Source organism: Protobothrops mucrosquamatus, unplaced genomic scaffold (genome assembly GCF_001527695.2).
Source record: "Protobothrops mucrosquamatus isolate PMUCROS unplaced genomic scaffold, P.Mucros_1.0 scaffold3178, whole genome shotgun sequence".
Classification (NCBI taxonomy): Eukaryota; Metazoa; Chordata; class Lepidosauria; order Squamata; family Viperidae; genus Protobothrops; species Protobothrops mucrosquamatus.
The window spans coordinates 64,639-83,800 of NW_015389176.1; the positions used below are offsets into that span (position 1 = coordinate 64,639).

At 38.9% G+C, this 19,162-nt stretch overlaps 2 protein-coding genes across 2 annotated transcripts in view; one reads left to right on the plus strand and one right to left on the minus strand.

Annotated features, from left to right (window-relative positions):
* Nucleotides 1-8,686, minus strand: part of CDC123 (cell division cycle 123) — a 29,676-nt gene extending 20,990 nt beyond the window's left edge. Inside the window, exons 1-4 of the mRNA XM_015826554.1 lie at nucleotides 8,665-8,686; nucleotides 6,584-6,685; nucleotides 4,866-4,937; nucleotides 2,586-2,649 (exon numbers count right to left, since the gene is read on the minus strand). Of these exons, the coding sequence (XP_015682040.1) occupies nucleotides 2,586-2,649; nucleotides 4,866-4,937; nucleotides 6,584-6,657 (210 nt within the window). The 5' untranslated portion in view covers nucleotides 6,658-6,685; nucleotides 8,665-8,686. The remainder of the gene's footprint in view (nucleotides 1-2,585; nucleotides 2,650-4,865; nucleotides 4,938-6,583; nucleotides 6,686-8,664) is intronic.
* Nucleotides 8,687-9,222: 536 nt separating this feature from the next.
* Nucleotides 9,223-19,162, plus strand: part of NUDT5 (nudix hydrolase 5) — a 33,554-nt gene continuing 23,614 nt past the window's right edge. Inside the window, exons 1-3 of the mRNA XM_015826552.2 lie at nucleotides 9,223-9,380; nucleotides 16,293-16,400; nucleotides 18,338-18,405. Coding sequence (XP_015682038.1) covers nucleotides 16,338-16,400; nucleotides 18,338-18,405 — 131 coding nt within the window. The 5' untranslated portion in view covers nucleotides 9,223-9,380; nucleotides 16,293-16,337. The remainder of the gene's footprint in view (nucleotides 9,381-16,292; nucleotides 16,401-18,337; nucleotides 18,406-19,162) is intronic.

A 19,162-nucleotide genomic window follows, 5' to 3' on the forward strand; every position in this document is an offset into this window, starting at 1 on the left:
AATATTAAAAAGGGCAGAAAAATATATTTCCTCCAAGGATCTTAAAGAGGCAGAAAAGCATGACCACTTTTTCTTTATAGCCCCAAGTCTCCCTCCCCCAAGCAGAAACCAGCTCTGTAGAAATGCAGATGTAAATCCAGGGAGCTAGGAGATTAAGAAGACAAAGACCTAAAATCTATACACCCCACCCAAACTCTAAGAGTCATCAGCCCCAGGGAAGCAGGATATGACCTTTGGACATAATAAGATTGACCCATCACCATCCGAATACCAGAAAGGCACACTCAGACTCAGGTCAAAGTTCATGCCACAGGAACAACTCCAAACAAAAGGCTCCAGAGGGTATAAAAACCCACTTCCTACATGTGCTCAGTCTTTTTTTTTTTTCACTTCGTTTGCTGCCAGAGCTATCTTCCTGTCTGGCTCTCCTCTCCAATAAACTACAACCTTCTTCCCAAAGCAGTTGCCATGTTTATTCCCAGCTTGGATGAACCAGGATGAAGACTTTTCTTCCAACAGGTGCTTTTTCAAAAGGCAACTGGACTTTTCTTCGTTTTTTCCTTGAAGAGATTTCGCTTCTCATCACAGAAGCTTCTTCAGTTCTGAACGGTGTGGGGAGGGGAAATGGATGGATTTGCATTCCTTGAACTCATCTGGTCGTTAGCTCTCTCTCTCTCTGAGCTCTCCTGTGTTCAGAGGACTGCAAGGAAGAATAGAAATCCTCCCACTTCCTCCCTCCCCGTTCCGTCAGAGCTGAAGAAGCTTCTTGGGATGGGAAGCGAAACGTCTTCAAGGGAAAAACAAAGAAAAGTCCCGCTGCCTTTTGAAAAAAGCTCCTTTGGGAATGGGTTCAAAGCTCAAATCATCTCATCCACAAATTAGGGTTTACAAATGAGTTGAGTTCATGCTGATCCATCCCTTTAAAAAGGGGAGTCCGTCTCTACAATCTACAATTTTGCAAACTGGAAGCCCTTTCATTGCACTTCTTAATTTCAGGACAACTGGGATCGGATTCGGCCTGTAGGTAGACATTCCCAACATAAAGAAAAACAAAAAAACCCAACCTCCCTAGATATCCCTACTGAGAGTGCCTCTTCTCCTTCCTTGTGGATGCTCTGGGTCCCTTTCCGCTTGGTTGCCAAAGTTTGAAAGAGATGGCCAAAAGTCAGAAGTAGCCCAGGTCAAAAACATGAGCAATGGAAAAGAGGTAAGCTGAAGACTTCCTACTGAAAAATGGGTGTTCTGGACCGTGGTAAACCTGACTAGAGCATGTATCTGTATGTTAGAATACCTGGCATTTATTGGGTTAAGTGCTGTCTCCCTAAGAGATGGCTTATGGGTAATGTAGTTTAGCTAGTCAGCTATATCATGTTAGTAGGTCAGTGGGAGGAGTTTCTAAAGGGCATTGCAGGACTTCCTGGACACGAGCCAGATTGGAATGTTCTTTGTCTGAGAGAAGCATGAAGCCATTCGGACACCTCAGTTGGCTTCATTCCAAGCTACAAGCTGGTATGGAGATAGCATTATTTTCTCACCTATGGGAATGAACAGAGATGTATTGTCCAGAAGCAACCAACACAAATGCAAGTATTTCCTCTGAATAAATATATTTCTGTTTTAAAATCATTTCTATTGAGTTTATCGTCTGACCCAGTTTTACAACGCAATTTAATTCTGGTTGTCAGAACAGTGAGAAAATAATGCTACCTCCATACCAGCTTGTAGCTTGGAATGAAGCCAACTGAGGTGTCCGAATGGCTTCATGCTTCTCTCAGACAAAGAACATTCCAATCTGGCTCGTGTCCAGGAAGTCCTGCAATGCCCTTTAGAAACTCCTCCCACTGACCTACTAACATGATATAGCTGACTAGCTAAACTATATTACCCATAAGCCATCTCTTAGGGAGACAGCACTTAACCCAATAAATTCCAGATATTCTAACATACAGATACATGCTCTAGTCAGGTTTACCACGGTCCAGAACAATGGGGGTTGGTGTTTCCTATTAACCAAGATCCTCCACTTGTAGTAGACAGAAACCGGATTCTACAGATCTTGCAAAAAAGGTCAATCAAATTGTTTTGGACTTCCGGTGACCCACAGGGACTCATCTGTGAAGTCTCATGACACATTATAAGAATGATTTTTCCATTGTGATCTTCTGTGATTTGTTATTCTTCCTAGTTTAGACTACAGTCTTAAGAAGTGCTGGTGATCTCCTTGCTAAGTGCTACCTGGGCCAAACTTGCTTAGCTTTCTAGATCAGCCAAGGTTGTTCAGGTAGGAAAGGACCAAGAGAGTGTCCACTTGAAGAAAAAAAAGTCTACCCTTTTCATAATTCAGCCATAACTTTAATACTTATGGAAAAGGTAAGGAGTTCTAGAATGAGGGCTGATATATCAGAGACAAAGAACAGTTAGAGCAGGGGTCTTCAAACTTGGCCCTTTTGTGACTGGTGGACTTCAACTCCCAGAATTCCTCAGCCAGCATACCTGGCTGAGGAATTCTGGGAGTTGAAGTCCACCAATCATGAAAGGGCCAAGTTTGAAGACCTCTGAGTTAGAGTATCACAGTTTCTACAAACCACAGCTTCTTCTGCCTCCTCTTCATCGCCACCATCTTCTTGGGTTATTGTTTGGGGATCTTCTCTAAATAAGAAACCAGAAGGTGAAATCTTTGGCTAATCAAATCCTAAAGTTTTAATTTTTATTATGGTAGCCTTTATGAAATGTAATGTCCGAAAAACATCTTTAAAGCAAACAATTCAGAAGAAAGTGATCTGTTTTGGCCAATTAATAGTAATTTTTTTTCAATTAAAAGCTATGATGTTCGTATTAAGCAGAGAATTGTTATTGTAGGAAAACGCTCAGTAAGATGATCTAAGATTTGGAGTATGTTTGAAATTGTTGCTTCGTCAAAATATTTGTTTGGAAGCTGTTTCTTTCTGCCAAAGAAGTGCTGTAAACTACAGGTAGTCCTCGACCTACGACCACAATGGAGCCCAACGTTTATGTCGCTAAGTGAAACATTTGTTAAGTGAGTTTGTCCCATTTTTAGGACCTTTCTTGCCACAGTTGTTAAGTGAATCACTGCAGTTGATAAGTTAGTAAAGTGGTTGTTAAGTGAATCTGGCTTCCTCCATTGACTTTGCTTGCCAGGTCGCAAAAGAGGATCACATGACCTCCTGGGACACTGCAACCGTCGTAAGTATGAACCGGTTGCCAAGCGTCTGAATTTTGATCACGTGACCACAGGGAGGCTACAACGGTCGTAAGTGCGAAAAACGGTCCTCAGTCCCTTTTTTTCAGTGCCGTTATAACGTTGAATGGTCACTAAATTGAGGACAACTTGTACTGATGATAGGGTTAGAAACCTTTGCACACATTCAAATTTGCATTCCAGGTTTGAAAAATGTGTGATGCTTCTCTTTGCGCTTTAGAGCAGAGGTCACCAACCTTTTCATGCTGGGGGGCCAGAGCGAAAGGAAGCAGCTGGGAAATTTTTGTGCGCATGCGCACGAACGGGGCTGCGTGCACTCACACGGTGCGGGCGGCCCTGTTTGTGCAGGCACGCAGGAGCTACCCACAGCCACTAGCAGCCACGCGCAGGTGCAAACTGGCTCTACAACTCCCGTGTCAACGCTGCTAACATTGGATGTTTTGCTTTGACAACAGTTAGAGATGCAACCATTTTCTTCTTATGTTTGACTTTTAGAGTTAGATGATGCTGGGGCGGAAAGGAATGTGCATGAGAGTTTAGTTAGACATAATAACACTGGACCTAGTGTGAGAACCAAGGTTATTGAAATAAGAGATGATAAGAATTGGTGGGCTGGAGAACTGGAGGGAGAGCCTGCATTTCAAACTAATCGGAGAATGTGATTTATGTTAATTGGAGGAGGGAATTGTGCTTTGATACTGTGTGCTCAGGGGAGGGGAATCCAGTTTTTGGCTTCAATTATGTTAGTGCTGATGCTATGCTTCTCAAATAAAGATTCTTTAAGGTAAACAATGCCTCAAAGTTCTTTGAAGAGTCATCTGTCAGAACCATGACATCCTGCATGTGCTGGCAGCCCTATTTGCACAGGCGCTAGCCCGGCATGCATGCGCAAACGGGTCTGCAGGCGCTAGTGTGAGTGGGGGTGAGTGCGCGCACTGGCCAGCCTGTCCCACGGCCCGGTGGCCAGTAGGCCACGGCCCTGTATTGGGCCGCAGCCCATAGGTTGGGGACCTCTGCCTTAGAGGGTTTAAGTCAGCTTCCATTTCCTCAGAGATTTATCGCGATACAAATTTTGACCAGCGATGCTTCTAAAGCAGTGGTTCTCAACCTTTTTAATGCCGCAACCCCAACCGGTCGTAAGTCGAGGACTAAACCGGTCGTAAGTTGAGGACTAAACCGCTCGTAGGTCGAGGACTACCCAACCGGTCATAAGTCGAAGACTTTCCCTGCCCAGGAGCACCGCGCATGCGTGGTTCCGCCCCCTGCACCAGCCGAGGCGTAGCTGGCAAGCGGCAGAGACGGAGCAGGCCGACCACCAGCTGGCCCAGCCCAAGGGAGGTAAGGCAACCGCCGGAAAAAGGGAAAAAAATGGTGGACAAAAAAAATGGCAGACAAAAAAAATGGCGGACAGCCTTGCTTGGCGACCCCCGTGAAATGGTCGATCGACCCCAAATGGGGTCCCGACCCACAGGTTGAGAACCACTGTTCTAAAGAATTGTATACAGTATACATATTTTACTCTTGTGTCATTAAAGGCACAATGCTCATAGAAAACAAGACAGAAAAGCTGCCACTGTATTTAGACAGATCACCCATACATAATTGTTTTTAAAATACATCTAAATCTTTAAGCGAATTTTCTTACCTGCCAGAAACCACCAGGGTTCCATCGTCTAGCAAGTAATCCTTTACATTCTGTGGTATTGGAAGAATGACACTAAGATGGAAAAGGATTTAAAAATAAAAATGTTAGAAACCCCATACATCTGAAGACACGGCAAGGAGAGCTACTATTTTACACTTTGTGCAAATATCGGCTGCTAGGGTAGTTCAGTTATACAGGTAGTGCTCGATTTAACAACGGTTCATTTAGTGACCATTCAAAGTTACAACGGCACTGAAAAAAGGGACTTAGGACCGTTTTACCACAGTTACGACCTCTGCAGCCTCCCCGCGGTCACATGATCAAAATTCAGATGCTTGGCAACTGACTCATCTTTATGACGGTCGCAGTGTCCTGGGGTCACGTGATCCCCATTTGCGTCCTTCTGACAAGCAAAATCAATGGGGAGGCCAGATTCATGTAGCCACCAGGTTCTAACTTATAAATTGCAGTGATTCACTTAACAACTGTGGCAAGAAAGGTCATAAAATGGGGCAAAACACACTTAGTAGAACAGAAATTTTGGGCTCAATGGCGGTTGTAAATTGAAAACTACTTGTATTAACTACGTTGATACTGGTAACAAATTCTCATGCCAATCCCCCCTAAAAAAAAAATTGAAAATGTGAGAGGAAAAAATAATAAAGGTGTTCGAAATGTAAAACACTACAAAAAGGGGGTTGGACTAGAAGACTTCCAAGGTCCCTTCCAACTCTGTTATTTTGTTATTCTGTTATCGTTAAGACCAGTTTCTCACTCTGTTTTTAAAAAAAACATCAGCATTTCTTTTCTTAAAAAGACTCACACAACATACAGGTAGTCCTTGACTTATGACTGCTTGCTTAGCAACTGTTCAAATTATGACAGACTGACCAGGGAGCCAATTACGACCCAGATTCAAAGTTCCAATGAATTTTGGTTGCTTGGCAACCAGGCCACATTTACAGCCATTTGCAATGGCCTGTGGTCACATGACTGCATTTTATGAAAATTTTGCCCTAAATTGGCAGTTACTTTCAGTTTTCAGCAAAAGCACACCGGTAACAAGCCCTTAATTTCCTTAAAACTATGATATTCTCGTTAACGGCTGCAGCATTCGCTTAACGACTGCTGCGCGAAAAGACGGTCGTGACCGACGACTGTCTTGGATATGCTCCATTATGGCCGTAAATCGAGGACTACCTGCATTAGGGGGTTAATCCTGCTTCGTTATGAGAAGGCTTCACTTCTTTGTGTTGTTTTAAGCAAAATAACAAACAAGGCCTCTAGTCTGTCCCTAAAGACTGGCGGATTCTCTATTGTATACAGAAACCTCATATACAAACTATTAGAAATCTCTAAGGAATTCCCATAAGGTGTTTCAGCAGAGAATTCTATAGAAATAGGCCTCTGTCAAAATGTGTCTATGGGGATTCTCAGTCATCCAGGTCATGGTTGTCCCAAAGGTGCTTTTTCAAGAGGCAACTGGATTTCCTTTGTTTTTCCTTGAAGACGTTTCGCTTCTCATCCCAGAAGCTTCGTCAGCTCTGACTTCAGCTCAACTCCTTCCATTCCCCACCAGGCAGTCAGAGCTGAAGAAGCTTCTGGGATGAGAAGCGAAACGTCTTCAAAGAAAAACAAGAGAGTCCAGTTGCCTCCTGAAAAAGCACCTTTGGGACAAGCTTTCTATCTAATTCAAGGTGGAAATTCGTCTCGGGTACCTGCGGATCGTCTGCCTCTTGAAACGAGGATACCAGGAAGAGAACTGACAATTGAGTATCTGTTCTTTCTTCATCTTTACATTCAAAATACGACTGGCAGTTCTGCATGAAAGAAAACAACGCAACTTAACATTTGAAGACGAGTGCAGACAACCATTTTACCCCATTCATTAAAGGCAGAAGGACTGAATAGGGATTACTTTGTTTCTTTAACATTTTTACTAAATACTAAATATTTTACTCTGTACTGCAGGTTATCTATGGGAAGGATATATTTTAAGAAGACCAAAGAGACAGAGTAGCTGAGATTTGATTTCCCTAACCAGAGAAATATCCTCAGCTTTCAGTTTTGAACATGTGTATCTAAAAAGTGTATATTTCCCCTTTTGAGTGTCAGGAATTCTGGCAATGTAGGCTTAAGATTCCAGCTGGGGAATTCTGGGAGTTGAAGTCCACAGGTCATAGAGGGGCCATAGTTGCCCACCCTTGTTCTACAGTCACAAAATGACTTGTCTCAATCCCAGGGATTGGACCTGTCTTTCAATCCCTGCCACTATGTCAAAGCCATCCACCTAACAACTATCTAACAACAACTACTACTACTACTACTACTACTACTACTTCTTCTTCTTCTTCTTCTTCTTCTTCTTCTTCTTCTTCTTCTTCTTCTTCTTCTTCTTCTTCTTCTTCTTCTTCTTCTTCTTCTTCTTCTTCTTCTTCTTCTTCTTCTTCTTCTTCTTCTTCTTCTTCTTCTTCTTCTTCTTCTTCTTCTCCTTCTCCTTCTCCTTCTCCTTCTCCTTCTCCTCCTCCTCCTCCTCCCCCCCCCTCCTCCTCCTCCTCTCCATTCATCCCAGAATTATGGACTTCTCAAAAAATTAGGTCTTCACACAATAGGTCCAAAATATAATAATTTGAGCCAAGTTATTTCTGCCTTAAGTCAGAACTCTGATTTAATGTGTTCTATGAGCCATTTGTTTGGGGAGGGGGGGGGGGTTGGCTATCCATGGTTTTCTCAGGGACCTACTCCAATATCAGAGTTCAAAAGGATCAATGCTTCTTCATTCAGATCATCATGTTGTCCCACAGACTGAGTATAAGTTGGTATAAAACCCACAGATTGAACAGAAGACTTCCTAGTTCTGCAAACAAATTATTAATCAGTTATATCTAGTTTTTCTATGTCTAGTTTTTCCTGCCTTAGAAAGCTCATCAACCTTTGACTCCTGAGGTGATATCTTAACTGGAGATTCTTCAAAGCCTCAGCTCATCTTTGGAATTATACTATTAAACACCTGAGAGAAACATAACTAAGGACTTTCTTGGTGGCTAAATGGAGGTCAGAATAGCTCAATTTCAAAGTGGTCTTTTTTCCTGAAAGATGTTTCCTTAAACATCTGATATGATCTGCTGCTTAGGTCAACTTTGAACATACAGATGTCACTTAATTGTTGTTGTTTTTTCTCATCCATAACTGATGCACAGCCCCCAAATTCCACAGGAAGACAAAAAGGGAAAAACGAGGAAAGAGAACAACAGCTATTAATGAGCAATATTTTTTTTGCCATTTTAATAGGAATCCTTCACATCAGTCTCAAACAATTTTCAGACCTGCCAAAAGAAATTGGCTGGTGGATTTATATCGCACAATATTAAATGTAGCGGCTCTGAATCACATCGAAACAAGATGGGTGGCAAATAAATTTAATAATAAAATACATAAGCAAGCAAGCTAAGGCACCGAGAACTCTCTGAAATTATACACACATACAAACATATATATATATATACACACACAATTTGATAATTGTGTGTGTGTGTGTGTGTGTAAATTGCTTGTGTGTGTCCAATCATGCCTGGACAATAAAGAATTCTCTCTATTTATATACATATATAGTCAACATCAGCTGCTTATTCACATATAATTGGCAAACCTAACACACCCCCAGCACCCAACAGCAACAAAGCTCTATAACCCAGACACGTGTACGTAGGAATACACGTGTATCCCTATGCATTCACACACTTCCAGCAGCTTCCCCAGCCCCGCACCCGGGTCTGCTCTTCCTGCTCGCTTATTTTACCTGCTACACCATCGTCCAGGCTGCTCCTGGACGAGCTGACCAATCAACGAGCGCAGCAGGCGGGACTTGACGCCTTCTTCTTCTTATTGGCTAACGGATTGTTCTTCGACTAATGAAAAGCCTTGCGTGGTTAGCACTGCCCTCCAAGGAAAGCCGAAAGGCTAGCTTTGTTTGGAGCTGGTAAGTGACAGGCATTTTTATTAACCAATCTGTGATAAAAAAAAGTACTCTGTAGGAGGATCTCGGTTAGTCATGTAGAGATAAGTCAACAGAACCTTACAAGCGAAACGTCAGGTTTATTTAACCCTGAGTGCTTTGTTTCTGTTTTGAAACAGAACAAGAATATTATTTTAAGCTTTAATTCAACTAGATCTGGACACATATCTTATTTAAGTTAAAAACCGAAATGATAATTACAACAAATAACCTCAAGGAGACATGAGGACGACTCTAATTTTCCTATCTCTAGGAGCCTCGCGCTTCCAAGCGAATGAAAGTGCGGCAGCCGTCCAAAGTCGCTCGCTATGCGCATGCGTGACAGAATCGGTCACCTATAGGGCTCTCCCATCGGACGGTCTCTCCCATCGCTGGCGAGTCGGGCGCGCGAGGGTTCGGCGAGCTTCCTGCTACTTTCAGCCAATCAGCGGAGGGGAACGGACCGGAACGGACCGGAGAGACTCTTAGACTCCTGCCCGGGAAAACGGCGAGCAGAGACGGTTAGAGGCGTCCTCCTGCCGCCAACTCGCGAGTATCGCAAGAGGAGGTGGCAGCTGTTGGGCTGATGCGGGAGCAGAGAGAAATCGAGCATGTGCAGAGTGCTTGTGCTGAGCTCCTGACTTGCACTGCGTGCATATTGTTAGAGTGGGTTGCAAAGTGCAGAGTCTACTCTAACCCATATTATTCAAGCTCAGCAACTTTAAAATAAGTGGATTATTTTCAACTCCCAGAATTCCCCAGCCAATTGGCCGGGGAATTCTGGGACTTGAAGTCCACTTAAAGTTACTGAGCTTGAGAAACATGGATTTCTAATGGCACTGGGTAGTTACAGTCTGACTCATTTTCCTTTTATCTTCTATTTTGCAAAATCTACCAATTATCCTCACTCTTTAATAATTAACAAAATAACATTCCTACCAATTAACAAAATAACATTCCTACCAATTAACAAAATAACATTCCCACCATCAATGTTCATTGATCTAATTTAATTCCAGTTGGATAAAAAACACTTTTACTTCCCCAATAATGCTTCACTTTCTCTGTTTTAAACTTTTTAACATCCAATTTCTTTGCCAAAAGTTTTTAAACCTTTTAAAGTTTTTTTTTCTTTATAGTATTAAAGGAACAGGAACAAAAGAAAGGAAAATATGGGGAGAGCTTGCCTTTTCTTTTGCCCTTGCTTGAGACATTAATCATGCAAATGTAATTAATCCATGCATTAATCCATGAATTAATAATATAGACTTAAAAAATTAGAAATTTTAAACAATACTGTGTAAAAGGAAAGAGTGCTTCTTTTTCACTGACAAGCTTAAGCAAAGAACTATTTTTAAAAATTCCATTAAAAAAGTCAGATGAACACCCACTGACAGTTTACAGCTTGGTGGCTTTAAAAAAGATTTTAAAAACAAGAAATAGAGATAATTGGCATCTTTCCCTTAAAAACTAATTGCTCTGAACAAGTTATCTAAAATAATTTGCAGTTTATGCTTCATACGAAGCATTAGGAAATTGCTCTTTTATTATTTAATTAAATTAGATACTAATTATAACCTATGAAATGTTGTTATCAGGTATTCTTACCTAACATATCCCATTGATTTCAGTTGAAGTGATGGGTGGCTAATTTGGTTCAAATCAAAGCTTCTACAATCAGCAGGACTTCCAAATTTTCCACTTGTAGAAAGTACCATTGTATTGTCTACCAGAAGTGATAAACTATCCTGATGCTTAATTTAAACCTGTAATTTATTTCTAACATTTGTCCTTGCCAAAGATTGCCATTAAAGGTTAAACTGACCATATATCATTGATTGATTGATTAAAAAGGACAGTCCTTTATTTCAGAAAGCTGCCCTTTCAAGGACCAATAGATTTATTTTTCAAAAAGTGAGTTTTATCCTTTGTTTTGTCCATTTAACTTTTACGAGTGTTATCATTTAATGTATAGTCCTTTTTAATACTTGCTTCTTAGAACTTTATAGCTTCTTATGCTTTCTAGACATTTTTATTAGACTACGTCCTTTTGCAAAGTTTTTCTCAGATTTGCTCTCGAATTTTCTTCTGCAAAGTTGTGGACCTAATCACCTACATTTTTTTCCCTTCCTATCCTTACAAACCTCTTTCAGGTTTGCCCTGTTATTCAGCTGCGTTCTTTGTGTTTTGCAAGAAAATATGGTCACCCTAGCTGTGTCATCGTTCGTCAGAAAAGATTGCTTTGCAGCATTTAATGTGTGCTAAGGGGGGTCATCGCTTCCAATAAACAATGGCTACGCAAAAAAATTAAAACCAAGGATATGGACGGCCCTGCTGAACTCAAAACGTTCTAACAAACTTGTAAAATTGATATGAATGGTGGGATAGTTTTCACTAACTAAATCTGGAGCATTCCGAGATTACTTTTGGTTGGAAAAACTTTGCAGGACTTTGTCCTAATGGAAGGTTATTGCACTCTCAACTGTTGTTCAAGAGAGCAGACTGTCCTCTGAAGACCTTAGGTAGTTAGTTACCTTTAGCCTGTCTAGAGTTCCAATCGATGTTATGCAGAGCTGATATTTCTGATTAACCTCGATTAACCTTGATCCAAACCCTCTTATTTAATACAGGTAGTCCTCGATTTACAACCTTAATTGAGCCCCAAATTTCTATGTCTAAATGAGGCATTTGTAAAGTGAGTTTTGCCCCGTTTTACAACCTTTCTTGCCGCAGTTGTTAAGTGAATCACTGCCGTTGATAAGTTAGTAACCCGGTTGTTAAGTGAATCTGGCTTCCCCATTGACTTTGCTTGTCAGAAGGTCGCAAAAGGGGATCACGTGACCCCGGGACACGGCAAACTGTCATAAATATGAGTCAGTTGCCAAGCGTGTGAATTTCAATCAAGTGACCATGGGGATGGCTGCAACGGTCGTAAGTGTGAAAAATGGTCAGAAGTCACCTTTTTCAGGGCCGTTGTAACTTTGAACAGTCAGTCACTCAATGAACAGTTATAAGTCGGCTATCTGTACTAGCTTTCCCTGATTGCTCATAAAAAAATATGGCCTAATTTCCTGACATTCTGAAGGAAAACATGTAAGAACAATTGGGGAAGTCCTAAAATAGACATAATATATGATACATAATAATAATAAGACGAATAGAATAGAATAGAATAGAATAGAATAGAATAGAATAGAATAGAATAGAATAGAGCTGGAAGGGACCTTGGAGGTCTAGTCCAGCCCACCCCCACCCCGCTCAAGCAGGAGAACCTATACCAGGGGTAGGCAACCTTGGCTCTTTTATGACTCGTGGACTTCAACTCCCAGAATTCCTAAGCCAGCCATGCTGAGGGGAAAGGGAGAGATTTCCAAGCTGAGCCATGCTGGCTCAGGAATTCTGGGAGTTGAAGTCCCCGAGTCATAAAAGAGCCAAGGTTGCCTACCCCTGACCTATACCATCTCAGACAAGTGACTATCCAGTCTCTTCTTTAAAAACCTCCAGTGATGGAGCATCCACAATTTCTGGAAGCAAGCTGTTCCACTGGTTAATTGTCCTCACTGCTAGGAACCTTCTCCTTAATTCCAGGTTGCTTCTCTCTTTGATCAGTTTCCAACCATTGTTTCTTGTCCTGCCCTCTGGTGCTTTGGAGAATAGTTTGACCCCTTCTTCTTTGTGGCAGCCCCTCAGTTAGTGGAACACTGCTATCATGTCACCTTATTTCTTCTTTTCTTTAGACTAGCCAAACCCAAGTCCTGCAGCCATTCTTTTTTTTTTTATTATTAAAAGTTTTATAAAGATTACAATATAATCCCCCTCCCTCCCCAAAACCCCCCTCCCCCCACTTCCCAGAGCTATATACAGGGTTAACAAATAATAATCATAATCTAAATAACATTAACCAACTATTAAGTTACCAAATCTATAAAACACTTTAACTCCATTTTTTACATAAATTTAAGTAATTAAAGTTAAACACAATAATAAACAAATAATAATACCGTATAGCAATTAAAAATAACCAAAAAATAGACTATTATAAAATATTAACAATAATGATACTCTAAAATTTACTCAAAAACCAAATGGAACTTTTTAGTCCCATATATATTCTGAATATAATCTATCCATCTTCTCCAAACCGAAATATATCTTTCTTGTGAATAGTCCTTCACATAAGCGGAAATCTTGGCCATTTCTGCTAAATTTGACACTTTAAGCGACCATTCTTCTATAGTAGGCAAACGATCCGTTTTCCAATATTGAGCTACCAATAATCTTGCAGCTGTTGTAAGATTCAACATCAAATTTGTTTTTTTAACATCCAAATCTTCCATAATACCTAACAAAAATATCTGCGGTGTAAACTTTATCTTTTTCTTAAAAATATTTTGAATATTCCACCAAATTTTAATCCAAAATGCTTTTATTTCCCTTACATGTCCACCAAACATGAAAATATGTTGCATCTAAATTTCCACACCTCCAACACTTGGGTTGTAGATTAGGATACATGCAGGACAATTTTTGAGGATCCAAATGCCACCTATAAAACATTTTATAAAAATTTTCTCTTAAGTTTTGGGCTTGGGTAAATTTTACATTTCTCACCCAAATTATCTCCCATGTATCCAATGAAATCGATTCTTGGGTATTTTGAGCCCATTTTATCATACAATCTTTAACCAATTCTGTTTCCGAATCCAATTCTATCAAAACATTATAAATTCTCTTTATGTGGGCTCGAGATTGATCTTTAATCTGTTTAATCAAATTTACATCCTGCAAAGTAATACCAACTTTTTGATCCAAGCTCCACCTCATTAACAATTGATTGTAATAAAACCAAGAATATACAATATTTTCTTGTTTCAAATCCACTAAAGATTTAATTTGCCAATCTTGTCCTACCAAATTAAGTAATTCCTTATAAGAAATTTTATCCAAGTTAACTCCTCTAGATACCCCCTCTATCGCCTGTCCTGGAATCGCCCAAATGGGAATTTTGTAATTTAATCTATAATAATATTTCTTCCAAACTCGTAATAGAGCATTTCTTAAAATATGAGCTTTAAAAACGTGGTCTACTTTCTTATTGTAAATTAAATATGCATGCCAACCAAATAATAAATCCCATCCCTGAAGGGAAAGTATATTTCTATTTGTTAAATTAAGCCAATCACTAATCAATGTTAAAGCCACCGCATCATAATACAATTTTAAATTTGGCGCCTTAAGTCCCCCTCTTTCCTGTACATCTTGTATAATCTTAAACTTAACTCTTGGCTTCTTGCCTGTCCATATAAACTTATTAATCCCCTTTTGCCAGTCCTCCAAATTAGCATCTTTTTTCAAAATAGGTATCATTTGAAACAAAAAAAGAAATTTTGGAAGAATATTCATTTTTACTGCTGAGATTCTCCCCAGCAGAGATAATTGTAGTTTTTTCCAATCATTTAAATCCTTTTGCACATTTACCCATAATGTCTCATAATTATTTTTATACAACTTAACATTAGAAGCTGTGATATAAACTCCCAAATATTTTATCTTTTTCACTATTTCAAAACCTGTCAACTTAACTAAGATATCTTTATCCTTCATAGACATATTTTTTGGTAATATTTTAGTCTTATTACTATTTACCTTAAAACCAGAAACTTTCCCATATTGTGCAATAATTTCAACCAAGTCAATTACCAAATCTGTTGGCTGAGTTAATGTCAACACCAAGTCATCAGCAAAAGCTCTTAACCTATAATCATTCTTATTCACACTTATCCCCTTTATTATAGGTGACGCATGAATTTTGATTAATAAAATCTCCATTGTTAAAACAAATAACAATGGAGATAGTGCCTTGTTCCTTTTTCAATTTTAAATGCCTCTGTTAAACCCCCCCCCCCCGTTAACTATAACCTGTGCTGATTGTTGTTGATAAATAGCCTTAAGAGCAGACAAAAAATGTTCCCCAAAATTCATTTTCTCTATAACTCGCAATAAAAAACCCCAGTCTAATTGGTCAAATGCTTTCTCAGCATCCAAAAATATAAAAGCCGCAGGGATTTGATTATTCTTATCCAAATACTCAATTAAGTTAACAATTTGTCTCACATTATACTTCATATATCTTCCAGTTATAAATCCAGATTGATCACTATGAATCAATTGCCTCAACACTTGCATTAATCTATTTGCCAATATTTTTGAAAAAATCTTGTAATCTGTATTCAATAAAGATATAGGTCTGTAATTCTTTGGCTGAATCAAATCCTGACCCTCCTTTGGAATCAGCGATATAAAAGCCCTTCTCCAAGATGGAGGTACCTCTGCACCCAACAAAATACTATTAAATAGTTCCTTTAATGGTTCTATCATTTCATCAGATAACATCTTATAATAAATTGCAGTTAATCCATCTGTACCGGGAGCCTTGCCAACCTTTAATTGCTTGATTGCCCCAATAATTTCTTCAGAAGTAATTAAACAATTCATCTCTTCCCTTTGATTATTTGATAATCTAGGAAAATGTGCCTGCTGTAAATAATTATCTATTTCTGAAAGTTGTATATTCTCAGAGGCATATAACTTTGAATAGAAATCCAAAAAACTCCTTTTAATCAGATCTTGTTTATATGTCACTTTACCTTTATGATCTATTTTCTCTATAACTCTTGACTTCTGCTTCTTTCGTAATTGGTAGGCTAACCACCTACCAGGTTTGTTTGCATTACAAAATGTGTTATGTTTCATATATCGCAAGTTAGTTGCAATCTGATCAGCCATTAACATATTAAATTGCTCCCATTCTTCATTATATACAACCCCTGTTTATATTCCATCCTCTTCCATGTTATTAAAGTACCACATGTGAAATTTTCTTTTTTGAAAATAATTTAAAAACTGTTGTCCAATCCATAAAAAGGTCGTCATCCCTAATTTAACAACAAGTGCACATTTGAATGTTAGGTAAATTAAGATTTTCATGACCAATGACAGAAACCCTCTTTTTAAAATTACATCTTGCAACTGTTAACTTCTACATTAAAAAAAAAAACAGAATGGGAAGTTTCTCTTTTCAATGGCTCAAACGGTGTTGAAATTCATTAACTCATCAAACCAACTGCAATCCCAACTTCTAATTTTGCATGTGAATTATGCAGGTCAAAGTTCTTTTGCTCTGATTTCTGACTTTAGCAAAATATTTGCTCGTATCGATCAACTTCTTTTAGGATAATGACAGGATTGGGTCAAACTGGCTGACGGTTTTCCCCCTATCCATCCAACCAGCATATTCCTTACTTGACTTAAGGCTACAGTTTGTTAATATTTGTTAATATTTGCTGAAGAGACGGTTTGTCAACTGAGCATGAAAAGGATGAATGGCCAGACGTGATGCTGAAGGACAAATATTGATTCTGGTTGGTTTGTAGAAAAGTGAACTTTGTCCTGAGAAGAAGCAACCAACATTCCTGAAAATGGAAAAAGAAGCATCTGTTGAAGCTCAAAAGTCTGCCCAAGAAACCATCATCAAAGAAGAGGTATGTGGGGTTTAACTGGCATCATTTTACTCCAGGGCAACTTAACTGTGATCAATGTTAGGTTCAAGAGCACAAGTCATTTTATTTCTTTGTTTTTTTTTTTTTTTTTTGCAAATGTGTTACAGAGAACAACCGCAATTGAGCCCAGAATTTCTGTTGCTCAGTGAAATATTTGTTAAGGGAGTTTTGCCCCATTTTACAACCACAGTTGTTAAGTGAATCACTGCAGATGTTAAGTTAGTCTCACGGTTGTTAAGTGAAGCTGGCTTTGCTCGTCAGAAGATCGCAAAAGGGGATGATGTGACCCCGGGACACTGCGACCGTCGTAAACACGAACAAGTTGCCAAGCGTCCGAATTTTGATCACGTGACCATGGAGGGATGCTGCGACGGTCGTGTGAAAAACGGTCGCTTTTTTCAGAGCTGTTCTAATTTTGAATTGTCACTAAATGAGCTTGTAAGTCAAGGACTGCCTCTGTTTCCCCACCATGAAATTGGCCCTTTCAGTGATGCAGCAAAAATATTTCTCTACATTCAGCTGCGTACTTTTTGTTAGAATGTGAGTTTGGGACCTCAGAAGATGACTTTGTAAGGCACAGTCTGGAGGTTACGAGACGGGTGGGCTCCCTTGCGGAAGTCCTAATGAAAGGAAATTTGTGTGGCCTTGGTAGAAATGACTGAACATTGATGAAAGCAATTAGAGAGTAACACTTATTGAATATATGACCTACTTTGTAAGCAAGCATAAAGATCCTTTTCAATCCATGGCTTGGCTCGCATTGAAGACGTTATATATACTAACATTAGGCGAGTTTTGGATATTAGTAATCAAGTGTCTATTGGCTTGTAAGGAATATGGGAAAGTGCTAATAAAGGATAATATTTTGTTTATTTAGTTTGCTCTTTCTCCACAATGCTCATAATCAAATTTGAATATAGAAGAAGAGTTGTGTAAGCAATGGATGGAAACTAATCCAGGAGAGAAGCAACCTAGAACTAAGGAGAAATTTCCTGACAGTTAGAACAATTAACCAGTGGAACAACCTGCCTCCAGAAGCGGTGAATGCTCCAACACTGGAAGTTTTTAAGAAGAAACTGGACAGCCATTTGTCTGAAATGGTATAGGGTTTCCTGCCTGAGCAGGGGGTTAGACTAGAAGACCTCCAAGGTCCCTTCTAACTGTTATAAAGTGCCATAAAACACTGTGTGGTTTTTTCCCCTCAGTAACAAATCTTCCTTACATTGTGATCTTTCGGGCTTTTTTGTTGTTGTGTCGTTTACCTCACAGCAGATAATTAAAAACTTTTGGGTGCCAGGATAAACCTGCTCTAACTTAAAGGACAATATTTGTAATTGTGCCTCAGCCAATTTCTGATCCTTGATAGGTTTAGTGCAGGGGTCTTCAAACATGGCCCTTTTATGACTTGTGGACTTCAACTCCCAGATTTTTTTTCTTCATTTCATGATTTGTGTGTTGTCCTTCGGATAGGAGCCTCGCCATTTTTCTTTTTTTTTTTTTTTAAATAAATTTTTTTTATTAATTTTTCATTAAGAAACAAGAACATAAATCTTTTATAACAATATCAACCATAAAGAAATCAACATCAAACAGTACATTCACGGACGTGTCATTTTTCTTGTCTTGGATAAGGATGCATCATTTTTGAAAGTCAAGGCCTTTGGGCTATCATTATTCGAGCAGGGTACGGTCAAGGCAAAAAAACCCGCATTCGATTTAATTCACATTTAGTTAACATTATTCCTCCCCAGTAATATATTTGATGTTTTATCTGTTTATTAGAGCATGTTAAAAATTATTATAGGTTACACAGTTGGATCTCTCTGGAGTTTGTTGCCTTCCAACTGAGTTGTTGTTAGCCACACATTGGTGATTTAAATCAGGTTTTAATTGAGGGGTTTTTTTCCTTTTCTTTTCAGACCATTACTCAAAGAAAATGGGTGAAGCTGGACCAAACCACTTACGTTGATCCAACCGGCCAAACAAGGTACCCATCCTATCTTTTATTCGGTCTAATAAACTAAGAAGAGACTGGACAGCCACTTGTCTAGAATGGTATAGGGTTGGACTAGATGACCTCCAAGTCCCTTCCAACTTATTATTATTATTATTATTATTATTATTATTATTATTATTATTATTATTATTATTATTATTATTTTTATTTATTTATTTATTTATTTATTTATTTATTGGATAAATCAGTAATTATCAGACCAATTTGTACTGAGTATCCGAGTTCCCACACTGTGCTAAACCATAGTTTGTTTAAAACATAGGTTATACCAGAAGCCACGGTGGTATGGTTCACATATAATGCTTAATGAAAGAATTTGCAGGTCACATACATGGTTTAGCCTGCAGCTCCGCACCACGTCATCAGGATAACCTATCAAAACTGAGTGACCAAATGCATCATTTTTGGCAGCACCATATTACAGTTTCCCCCTCCCAAAGTAAATATTTAATTGTCTTAACTCCTCCAAAAATAGAGTCCTAAAGCTTTATCTTGGTGCTTCCTGTGCCTAGATAAAGTAATGGAAAACTTCTAAAAAAAAACTACATAAATAAATAAATAACTAAAAAGATATTAAATCATTAAATAATAGAAAGGTAGGTAGGTAGGTAGGTAGATAGATAGATAGATACTGTACTTAGATAGATAGATAGATAGATAGATAGATAGATAGATAGATAGATAGATAGATAGATAGATAGATAGATAGATAGATAGATAGATAGAT